Source organism: Thamnophis sirtalis, unplaced genomic scaffold, assembly GCF_051295495.1.
Source record: "Thamnophis sirtalis isolate CommonGarterSnake01/CBP01778 unplaced genomic scaffold, rThaSir2_p1.2 scaffold_1, whole genome shotgun sequence".
In the NCBI taxonomy this organism is placed as follows: domain Eukaryota; kingdom Metazoa; phylum Chordata; class Lepidosauria; order Squamata; family Natricidae; genus Thamnophis; species Thamnophis sirtalis.
In genome coordinates, this window is record NW_028261381.1 from 161056402 (window position 1) to 161068468 (window position 12067).

At 45.2% G+C, this 12067-nt stretch overlaps 2 protein-coding genes across 2 annotated transcripts in view; one reads left to right on the forward strand and one right to left on the reverse strand.

Moving 5' to 3' along the window:
• Nucleotides 1-4346: 4346 nt before the first annotated feature.
• F2RL3 (F2R like thrombin or trypsin receptor 3) lies at nt 4347-7923 on the forward strand. The gene is made up of 2 exons (XM_014067569.2): nt 4347-4532; nt 6494-7923. Exons 1-2 carry the CDS (start codon nt 4382-4384, stop codon nt 7573-7575), a joined length of 1233 nt encoding a protein of 410 aa, XP_013923044.2. The 5' UTR covers nt 4347-4381; the 3' UTR covers nt 7576-7923.
• Nucleotides 7924-8117: 194 nt separating this feature from the next.
• CPAMD8 (C3 and PZP like alpha-2-macroglobulin domain containing 8) overlaps nt 8118-12067 on the reverse strand; it is a 64979-nt gene continuing 61029 nt past the window's right edge. The window contains exons 38-43 of the mRNA XM_087701768.1: nt 11922-12027; nt 11723-11833; nt 10823-11035; nt 10632-10709; nt 9428-9594; nt 8118-9315 (exon numbers count right to left, since the gene is read on the reverse strand). Of these exons, the coding sequence (XP_087557894.1) occupies nt 9431-9594; nt 10632-10709; nt 10823-11035; nt 11723-11833; nt 11922-12027 (672 nt within the window). The 3' untranslated portion in view covers nt 8118-9315; nt 9428-9430. The remainder of the gene's footprint in view (nt 9316-9427; nt 9595-10631; nt 10710-10822; nt 11036-11722; nt 11834-11921; nt 12028-12067) is intronic.

The window sequence follows — 12067 nt, forward strand, 5'->3', positions numbered from 1 at the left end:
CTACTACTGGATAAAGTAGAAGAATGTGGGTTAGACAGCATCACCACCAGATGGATTTGTAACTGGCTGACCAACTGCACTCAACATGTAGTCCTCAATGGAACTGCATCTACATGGAGGGAAGTATGCAGTGGAGTACCCCAAGGCTCTGTTTTAAGCCCAGTATTCTTCAACATCTTCATCAATGATTTGGATGAGGGAATAAATGGGGAACTCATCAAATTTGCAGATGACACCAAGCTGGCAGGAATAGCCAACACTCCAGAAGATAGGCTAAAGATACAGAAGGATCTTGACAAACTTGAACATTGAGCACTATCTAATAAAATGAAATTCAATGGTGAAAAGAGTAAGGTTCTACATTTAGGCAAGAAAAACGAAATGCACAGGTACATTATAGATGGTACCTTGCTCAATAATAGTAACTGTGAGAGGGATCTTGGAGTCCTACTGGACAACCATTTAAATATGAGCCAGCAGTGTGCAGCAACTGCCAAAAAAGCCAACACAGTTCTAGGCTTCATAAACAAAGGGAGAGAATCAAGATCACGTGAAGTGTTAATACCACTTTATAATGCCTTGGTAAGGCCACACTTGGAATACTGCATTCAGTTTGGGTTGCCATGATGTAAAAAAGATGTGGAGACTCTAGAAAGAGTGCAGAGAAGAGCAACAAAGATGATTAGGAGACTGGAGGCAAAAACATATGAAGAACGGTTGCAGGAACTGGGTATGTCTAGTTTAATGAAAAGAAGGACCAGGGGAGACATGATAGCAGTGTTACAATATCTTAGGGGCTGCCACAAAGAAGAGGGAGTCAAGCTATTCTCCAAGGCACCTGAGGGTAGAACAAGAAGCAATGGTTGGAAACTAATCAAGGAGAGAAGCAACTTAGAACTGAGGAGAAATTTCCTAACAGTTAGAACAATTAATCAGTGGAACAACTTGCCTCCAGAAATTGTGAATGCCCCAACCTTGCAAGTCTTTAAGAAGATGTTGGATAACCATTTGTCTGAAGTGGTGTAGGGGTTCCTGCCTAGGCAGGGCTTTGGACTAGAAGACCTCCAAAGTCCCTTCCAACTCTGCTATTGTATTGTATTGTATTGTATATATTTTCTTTTATTGGGATAGTCAAAGCAGAAGAACTGAAGGAACAAATTTTTAGAAAGTGTAGTGTAACAAGAAATGTGGATGTGAAAATGTACTGAAGATAGACATTGTTGGGTTTGACAGAGAATAATTGCAAGCAATGGGAAAGCAAATCCAGTAGATGTATGAATAACTTTGTAATTATTTATTTTGCCATGTCTACGTAGTGTACGGTATATTGGAGGTGGTAACCCTTTGAGAGCTGTATGCAACAAAGCTACATTTGAATGTATGCCGATTAGTGTACATGCAAAGTGACAATAAAGTTAGATTAAGTCTAAGTGTGTGAATTTGTCTCTTTTGGTAGGGTGTTTACAAAAGATGAGGAAATGGGTGGGGATGGTTTCATATGTACAAAATCTAGTGGTGGTTAATGTGTTGTAAGGAATAAATATTGAATGAAGCAATAATGGTTATGCAGGCAAGTGTATTGCTCCCCATCTCAATGCAAGTGAAAGATGGGTATACCAGGAGAAACATTAAATTCCGTTGAAAATAATAAAGACAAAGTGAAGAGGCTAAAGAGAAGATTGAGAAAGTTGTGGCCTGGATACTGTTGATGAGTTCCTAAAAATGCAGAGTTAAGAAATTTAAAAAGCAAAAGACTATGAATAAAGCAGTGCTATCAATGCGATGAAAAAAGGATGGTTGGCAAGGAAAGAAAAAGAAAAGGAGAAAAATGCTGAATAGTGTTGATGTAGGCTAGTTTCATGTCCTTTTATTTTTTATCTCTCAGACCTTTAATTTCATTGGCTCGTACTAAACTCTGCTTAACTCAAAAGGGAGTATTACAATTGGTATGTAATATATGTAAATATCTGTAGCTTCTTGGTACTAGGGTGCCCCTAAGCCAGGGGTCAGCAAACTGCAGCTCTGGAGCCGCATGTGGTTCTTTCCTCCCTCTGCTGCGGCTCCGTCACCAGTCAGCACCACAATTTTGAGAGGAGCTTCGGGGGGGGGGGGAAAGCACAGTGCGCCAGGAGAAGACCTTATGGCAAAGGGAGGGTTTTCCCGTTGTCTCCACAATTGATAGGGCTTTCGGTTATGACAGGTAGAGGAAAAAGTATGCCACACTAGGAGGAAACTCTATGGTGGGGGAACTGAACTTCCGGTCAGGTCCAGAATTGAACAGGGGGCTTCCGGTTAGGACCTTTGTGGCTGTTTATGTTTGCCGACCCCTGCCCTAAACCAATGCCATTGACTACCAAAATTAAATTGCAAAAATCTCAGGAGTCAAATCTTAAGATCTCAGTGAAGTGTCATAAGATGTTGGCTATTTTTAACGCAGCTGTACTCCTTGTTATTTCTCTTTCTTTGGGGAATCTAGCACCGCTGCAATGGTGCTTGCCCAGAGGCAATATGTTAGACCTCGGCACCTCCCAAAAAGGCTAATGTGGTCCTGGGTTGAATCAACAAAGGGATATTTTCAAGATGACATGAAGTGATAGTACCGCTTCATGCTGCCCTGGTAAGGCCATATTTGGAATATTGCATCCAATTCTGGTCACCACAATACAAAAAAGATATTGGCACCTTAGAAAGAATGCAGAGAGCAATAAAGATGATAAGAGGTCTGGAGGCTAAACCATATGACAAATGACTGAGGGAACTAGGTGTGCCTAGTCTAATGAAGAACTAGGGATGATACGTTAGAAGTCTTCCTATAGTTTAAGGCAGGGGTGTCAAACTGGCAGCCCACGGCACACGCACAGGCTCCACCCACCCCAGCTCCACAAAGGCAAAAAACCCCACATTGCAATATGTCACGTGACATCAATGTGATGCAGCGAGCTTGACTCCTGTACATTAGGGGCTGCCACAAAGAGAGTCAACTTATTCTTCAAAGTACATGAGGGGCAGATGCTTCGAAGAGTAACTTGACTCCCTCTTTGTGAAGTCCTGAGGGCAGGACAAGAAGTAATGGGTGGAAGATCATTAGAGATCCAACTTAGAACTAATGAGAAGTTTCCTGACAGAACATTTAATCAATGAAACGGTTTGCTTCCAGAGGTTGTGTCTAAAACGGTATAGGGTTTCCTGCCTAGGCAGGGGGTTGGACTAGAAAACCTCCAAGGTCCCTTCCAACTCTGCTATTGTATTGTATTGTGTGGGCTCCAGAAGTTGTGTGGGCTCTGACACTGGAGGTTTTGAAGAAGACACTGGAGACAAGAAGACACTGTTTGTCTGGAAGGCTATGGGGGTCTCCTGCTTTAATGGGGAGTTGGACTAGATTAGGTCCCTTCCAACCCTGTTATGCTATGTTCTAATTCCACAAGCGGGAAGTTCCACGCTCACATCAGGCTTCTCTCCTCCCCCTCGGACATGTTCTCGTAGCTGTGCTATTTGCAGATGGATGGAGCTGAGGCGGGCCTTATCTGCACAGGGATATCCTGTTCCGCCCTCTTCCTTCTCATTCGCCCCACCATGACGTTATTTCCTGACAGTTATCAGGAGAAGCAGAGGATATTGCAGCAGCCATCCGAATGTTTGTGTATGTCAAAGACATCTTGAGTGACCTTGAGTAAACAGCAGGAAGGTTGCGGAAGGCAAAAGGTCAGGTTGGTGGGAAGCCCAATTTCAAAGATTAAGAAGCCCACTCCTTTTTCAGCAATGACTCAGTTTTGGTTCGGACAACTCAAAGTCCTACCTGGTCCTCTATATTTATTTTGAGGTTCCACAGACCTGAAGCCTTGATGAGAAAGGGGGCAGAGTGACGGCATCTACAGATAACAGAGAAGAATCTCTGGGAAAATAAATGGCTTTCCTGGACTGCTAGCCAGGCCAGATGGTCACTTTATGCCAGAGGTGTCCAAACTTGGCCACTTAAAAGATTGTGGTGGACTTCAACTCCCAGAATTCCCCCAGCCAGCAACTTGCTCATATTTATAGCTTGTGCTGGCTGGGGAATTCTGGGGATTGAAGTCCACCACTCTTCAAGGGGCCACATTTGGACACCTCTGCTTTATGCTTTTATGGCTAAATGAGTTAGATCCAATGGGTCCCTTTTGTTATGGAGCAGTCCCTTGAGACAGACCAGACCAATCCTGGTTTGGGTCTTCCCTTCTCTCTTTTAACTTCTGTCAGGGGAAGGATTGTGTCACTGAGACACGTACTTTCTCCCAGGCATGGCTTGCTGTAAAAGGAGCCCCCACCATCCAACCACTCCCAGAAGAGGCGGGTAGGAGGAACATGATGTTTTCTGAACTTAAGAGCTGTCAAGGCAGGAAATGGGATGTTGCCTGACTCCTCACCGCACAGTGAAACACTCTTGCTGACAACTCACAGGATGTCACTGGGCGACACTGGGACCAGGGGATACTTCTTGCCACTGCTGCTTGTGTGCTGCTGGAAGGTGTCGACTGCAGGAGTTGCTGATTATGATGGTAAGAAGCCAAATCTCCCCAACCCCATTTAGCTTGCAAGAGCCTGAAGGGCAAAGACAGAACCTTTGGAGCAGGACCGACTGGCCCGAGGAACCAAGGGGTCCGGGGTGATGGTTGTGGGGATTTGACTCTGTTTCAGGGTTTTAAATTTTTCATTAAGGACCCTTTCACAGTTAAAGATAACGTCCAGTTGTGCCACAGCTCTCTTTAGGATGCCTCAAGGGCAAAGTAGATGGCCAGGCATTTTTATTTAACCTCCTCAAGGAATTGCATTGTTTATAGGACTTTTTGAAGTCCAGAATCCTAGGATTCTGTGAGATCTCTATAAAGTTCCATTGAAATGCTAAGAACAAAAGTTTTTCCCACTCAAACAAAGCATATTTCCTATCACTAGATCTTTACTTTCTCATGAGGGCTTCCAAAGGAGGGTTTAAAAAGAAACCCAACCCATTCTATGGCTTGAAAAACCTAGAAATCCTTGTTTAATAGCCTAAGGTCTTATAAATCTTGCAGCTGTGTAGCTACTTGTAGCTCAGGAATATCAAATGGGGCAGAGATTTCCTGCCCCTTTGACAGTGGGGCAGACAGTTCCAGATTTGCAGCCACCAAAGCCTTCCAGGATTGTGACACAATATTTTTTAAGTATCACCCTGGGGAAAAAAAAATTGCTTGCTAAGACGCTGTAACTCTCTAAAATGTGAAAGCAAGCCAATATTTTGCATGCTGTGTTGATGTCATCACATCCTTAGCTATTCCTCCTACTTCCTTTGGAGGCTGGAGAAAAAAAGTTAAAAGCATCCCTTAGAAAAGAAATTGTCAGAATGATTGCAGTCAAGAGCCACAATCCAAAGGAAAGTTTAGAAGAGGAAAATACTTGCTTCCCTTGAGTTATTTGCAAGCTTATTTTGATGGCATGAGCTTCTTCCCTAGCTCTGATATACAAAACACAGTTGGTTAATGAAATATAAACAGCTAGTTGAAGAGCCATTTCCTGTTGCTTTAATGGATCCAATGAGAGAGATCTTGCATACAGAGTATCAAGACACTGTTGTTAGTTCTATGGCATTCAACATTATTATACATTACTTCTGCAAATTTCCTGAAGCTAGGATGGTCAGCCAAATGTTGTGTAGAAAAACAAAGGGTGGATAATTTGCAGTCAAAATCAGCAGGATGAAAACAAATGCAAGTAGGAAGTCTTAAGTACAAGAAAGAATACAGATAAGATGGAGAAATAAGTCCTAGTTTTGTATGAAAAGAATTGACCCCTTAAATTGGTAAAAAAAAACTGAATATGAGCCAGCAATGTGACACGATTGTTTTAAAAAATGCTCCTGGAATAATGCCACATTTTAATGGCTATCTAGAATATGATTGGCCCCGTAGTCAGGAAGGGAAGGAAACCTTATGAAAAGCTGCATATTTTAGGTCGGAAAAACAAATTAAAGCAATGCAATAACAATCTTCAAACATTTGAAGGACTGCCAAACAAGCAGATGTCAGCTGAATAATACAAGAAACATCCTAGTAGTATAAACAAGTGGACAGTAGCAATCCGAACACTTCATACAGTAGGTTAAGCAGGATCTAGATTGCTCTCAGGGGTGCTGCACAGCGATTGCCAGATCTTTCCAGTCGATTCCACGATTCAAAGGAGAGGAGAGAGACAGTTTGGTGTAGTGGTTAAAGACACGAGATTAGAAACCAGGAGACTGCTAACTCAGTGACCTTCTCTCTCAGCCCTGGGAAGCAGGCACTCTTGCCAAGAAAACCGGAAGTCCATGCAATCTCAGGAATCAGAAACCGAAAGAAAGGCTCAGAGAGTCCCCAAAAAGAGGGGGAGGGGAGAAGGGAGGTACACCTACAAGGGACTTGCTTTTTTAAAGTAGATGGGAATGAAGGCTGGAGGTGGACTGGGGACTCATAATTAGAATCACTGACTGGATTCCTTCTATTGTTAGATTATAGTGTAAATGGAACCGATGAGTCTCAAGGAGAGCCACAGAATGGCCTGTGCCCTCGCAGCATCCCAGGAGAGACAATCACTGAGAACAACACTACTTTCCTGAGAATCTCGAAAGATTCGCATGGTTTACTCAATGGCACGCTCACCGTCGTAGTCCTCCCATCTTTTTACACACTCATCTTCCTCATTGGACTCCCTGCCAATGCTCTGGCCCTCTGGGTGCTCACCACACGGGTGGAGAAACTGCCCTCCACCATTTTCCTGATCAATTTAGCAACTGCCGATCTCTTATTATGCCTGCTGCTTCCCCTGAAGATCTCTTACTACTTCTTGGGCAACCACTGGCCCTTTGGGGAGGCCATGTGTCGCTTTACCACCATGGCCTTCTATGGGAACATGTACTGCTCCATTATTTTGCTTGCCTGCATCAGCATGGACCGCTACCTTGCTGTAGCCCACCCGTTCTTCGCCCGTTCCTTCCGCAGCAATGCCTTTGCCATGGGCACCTGTGCTGTAGTTTGGGTGGTGGCTGTCCTCTTCACCCTGCCTCTGACTGTCTCCCGCCAGTCCTTCCCACTCTATAAGACGGAGCAGACTCTATGCCACGACGTCCAGCCATGGGAAGAGGAAGAGCATCGTTACTACTATTACTTCATCATCCTCATTGCCTGTGGCTTCCTAACTCCTCTCCTCATCATGGTGTTCAGCTGTGGGGTTACACTCCGGGTCTTGTTGGGCAGCGGTGAAAAGTATGCTTTGGCTGCCAAGCTGACAGCCCTCATGCTTATCTCAGTCGTGGCCTTTTATAGCCCAAGCCATATCCTGTTACTCCTTCACCATTCCCACTCCTGCTTCCGGAGGGACGGGACGGTCTATGTGGCCTACATGGGCAGCCTAGCCTTGAGCACCTGCAATAGCTGCGTTGACCCCTTCATTTACTATTATGTTTCGGAAGAATTCAGGTTAAATGTGAAGAGGGGACTCTTTGGTCACCGGAAGGATTCTGCTGTGTCCATGAAGACCTCAAAAGAAACGCTGCCCTCAAAGAACTTCCATCACTTCCAGTGTCCTGGGTGAAGGAGAGATTGTCTTCATGGTACTTTGAAGGAAAGGAAAGCAGAAAGGAGGCCTGCAGGGACTTTTCATGGTCTTTCTTACCAAGATTTTTTCTTTGAGGAAGCAAATAACGGTCAATATGTTCTTGGAGTTCTTAAAACAATATAGCTGGATAAAACCTGCCCAATCTCAGCTCCCTTCCAACGTCCAAGAAGCCTAATTATGTTCCTCATTAATTCTGAAGTCTTGTGGAGCAGATAGTTCTTCTCTTTATTTTGTGAATTAACTGTATGGATTTGGGAAAGTCCAAGTAATAATAAATGGATTCAAAGAAAACTTCCAAAAATAAGTTTGTTGCTGATTGAGTCTTCATTAATCTTATGCTTTCTGTTCCTGGATTTACCTCAGATCCCTGAGGTAAATTATTACCTCAGATCCCTGAGGTAAATTATTACCTCAGGAAGAAACCAGAAGGAGTCACAACTGTTTTAAAAATCGATTTTTAATAAAATATTTTATCAGTATCTAAATCAAACTTCTTCTCCCATCCCACCCACCCCCTGGATGCTCCAATTCACTAAAGGATTGTGCCGAACCATAAAAGCAAATTGTACCCCTGCAATGCCTAAGCAAGTGGGGAACAGGCTCTTCTACTGAGCACTTGGAATGAACAAACAGGTATCTGCCTAGATGTACAGTGGGCAAGAGCAGATAAGCCCAATGAGCAGAGATAAAAAAATATGTCAAGATTGGGGTCACCACGTCAACCTGGTTCTATTTGATGATCATTTGGGGTAAATAAAAATGTTTGTTTTACAATAAATATTGGGTACAGCTTATATTTTTGAAAACGGTTCATCAAGGCTGGCATATCTGCATTGCAGAAGAACCGGGGCTGGCAGTAGTAGTTCTCGAACTTCCATTCCCTTAGAAAATATTCTCTGACCTCCTTCAAATTTATAAATAGCTTATTTTGCCATCACTCATGGACGATGTAAAACAGGAGGGGAAGCTGTAGCCGCAGATGTTTGCAAACTACAAATCTTAGAATTCATCAGCTCTAGCCAAGTTGGCCGGGAGTGCAGAGTTTGTAATGAGCAACATCTGGAAAGCTACACGTTTACCATCCATGGTTGAGAAGTTTAGAGGGGGAAGAAGGTAGAAGTGGATCAGCTCCAGTGCTCTGGAAAATATGAGGTGGACGCATGCTTTTCTTTCCATACAGTGGAGGAAGGATAATCGGGAAGGGAAGATAAGGTGAGACCAGAAAGCCAATTCCTATCCCACCAACACCAACCTTTGAACAGAGGAAACTTGTTCTGTCCAAGCTCTTCATCCTCCCTCCAGGCTAAGGGGGTGGTGGGTGGGGTGGAGTGACAGAGGGGTGCAAGTAATATGATGCACTAAACAAATGACCTGGAACTCTTGTGCTTTGGTTGCAATGGGGCCGCCCGGGTCATAGAGATCAACGGTGCCATCCTTTCTCCACTCACAACTAGGGCAGAGTGGGTTGGAAGACAAGAGTCAATTCGAATGATGCAGGCCCACTGGGGATGAGCAACTCCAAAAAGAGGGTCTGGATTCCAGCTTGCCCTTTGTAGCTTGTGCAACACAAGTGGGAAAGCGGCAAGGAGGCTACTGTGAGAGCCATGGGAAGGGCAAGACGGAGCTCCATCTTCCTTTGTCAGCAAGACACAGAACAATAAAATGGCCTGGATCCCTTGTGGAGTTGGCTCTGCTAGACTGAAAGGAAGGAGTTTTCTACAGAAAAAAAAGGAAACATGAAAGGAGGAAAAAGAGAAAACTGTGAGGTAGAGACAGAGCGGAGAACTACCGGGGCCCCCTACCCACAAGGCCCCATTGAACCTCTCACCATTCACTTCCCAGTGTTCACAGCAGCTCCCGGGTATCTGCCATTATCTTGCGCCTCTGTGCCGCTTGCTGTTGTCAGTTCAAAAGCGTCTCCTTCAGAAGTGTAAGGGTCTGCCTCATATTCATAGGAGTAGTAGGAGAAGTCCAACTGAAGGGAGGGACTTTCATCTGTGAGGTAGATTAAAAAAAGGTTTAAGAAAATGGGGGAAAAGTAGATTAAGTTCGGGGACAGCAGCAGTTTCTAATTCCAGTCAGTCCTCGATTTCTTTGCATCATTAAGAAACACCGTTAAACCACAGTAATCTAAAGATGGATTGAGTTTTCTCACTTGCTTATTACTCATAAAAACACAAACATTTCTTGATCACAGAGGTTGACTTCCTTCTTGGCTCCTGAGGTTGACTTCATCTGGCCGCAGCCCAAGAATAAAGTAAGCTCAGCATCTGTACCCAAACTGGTGTCAAAGTAAGGCCTCCCCCCGCCCTTGTTCCAACGCCTTGTACAGTGTCAGGCCTGCAGCCATCTTTTCTCGTACGGTTGCAACGGGGCCCGGTGTCAACTACATGAATCTCTTGCGATGCCTCCGTGAACCTCCATGGCATTCCAACTGCTTGGCAGAGCATTGTGCAGCCGCCGTGTACTCTGTGAGCCCCAAAGAGCTCAAATACAGGTAAGGAGCTTGGGCGGGCAGGTGGGCCCTCCGGAGCACCGGAATGGAACGATACCCAGTGCTCCGGGCAGGCATCGGTACGCCCGTACCTGGGCGTACCGCCTGCAACCCACCACTGCAATAGAGTCAGGAGAGGGAATAGCAATTGTGCCAAATATATTCATGCCGCTACAGTTTCCTGCAGATTCAAGGATGGGCAGAACGACTTTTAATTCACTTTTGAAGTAAGGAACAGAGAAAGGATACTCTGGAGCAGGGGTTCCCAACCTTAGCGACTTTAAGACTTGTAGACTTCAACTCCCAGAATTCCTCAGCCAGCTTTGCCCTATTCTTTGCTGAGGAATTCTAGGAGTTGAAGTCCACAAGTCTTAAAGTTGCCAAGGTTGGAGACCCCTGCTCTGGAGCAATCCCTCCCTCCTGGGAAGTACTTGCTAACCACAACAAATCGGGAAAGGATGGGACAATTGCGGGGAAAAAAGCCAGGGCTAGAGAACCCCGTTGCATAAAGGGAAACACTTGGCGCTAATCTCCGTACCTGTTGGTGTCTGCTGTTTCCTGTCAGGAAATGTGAGGCTGTGAACGTGCTTTTCTTTCTCTTCTGGAGGGCTCTTAGCTGCAGAGAAGAAGCAAAAGGAAGACTGTGGCAATGCCTCTCAGGGGGCTTCTGCACAACCACAGTTTCTTCCATGTTCTTGCCCAGTTTTTGGGTGGCCACGCAGAACTTACCCACCACACATTGTGCCATGAGGACTTGCTCGATCTGGGTGTTGTTTCTGCAAGCGGCCACCTCCATCTGGCAGTGGTTCTGATAGATGAGGCCATCTGAGCCACACACCAGCTCCCCGTCATAGCCACAGTCACGGGAACACAGGCACTGCTCAAAATAGCCATCCTCTAAACAACCAAAGACGCTGTTGCAAGGACCGGTGTGTACAAAACCTGCAGAAACAGCCGGGAGGGGTTAGAGGTGCACTGGGAGGATTGCAAATCTCTCAGAGGCTTCTACCGTTTCCGGTGTAAAAGGCAGAATAAGTACCATGAGCTCCCGCAGCGCATTACAGGTAGTCCTCGACTTTCAACAGTTCACTTAGTGATCGTTTGAAGTTACAACTGCACTGAAAAAGTGACTGACGACTATTCTTCTCATTTGTGACTGTTGCAGCATTCCCATGGTCAGGTGATTTGCATCAGGTGACTGACATTTGTGACGGTTGCAGTGTCCTGGGATTAAGTGATCCCCGTTTGTGACTTTCTGACAAGCAAAGTCAATGGGGAAAGCAGATTCACTTAACAACCGTGGTTCTAATTGAACGATTCACAGTGATTCACTTAACAAATGTGGCCAGGAAAGTCGCAAAATGGGACAAAACTCACTTAACAATTTTTTTCACTTAGCAACAGAAATTTTGGGCTCAACTGTGGTCGTAAGTTTGAGGACTACCTGTATTTGCTGCCTTGAAGCCGCTTCACACTCCTGGGGACAGATTCCCAGACTGGTGTGGGACGAAGCTACCCAAACTCATCTTGTGTTGTCGGAAGGGACGAAAAGAAAGAAGGATAGCATGGAGAAGGAAAAAGAATGACGTGTAGCCATCCTCTTTCTTTCTCATTAGCTGCAGGACTTACCAACCCAGTGGCTGGCCATGCTCTCCACCTCGTTGCACATGGGACCATCGCAGAGCTCGCGGGACAGAGGACTGGATTCGCTGACATTGTAGAAACGGGTGGCTTCAAAAGCTGCAGAGCAGGAGGGAGGAAAGGCAGATTGTCAGGATCGGGTTGGCTACCCAGGGCTCAAGGCATAGCTGCGGAGGCACATACCCACCTGGCTCATAGTAGTCATACACCTTGATAGGTAAAGGAGCCGTCTTCCCCATAATGTATTCCCGAAAGGCCATAAACTTGACACAGGTCATACACTGGCTTGGAATCTGCAGGTGTGATTTAACTCTGTGAGGTCTTGAGTCAAGA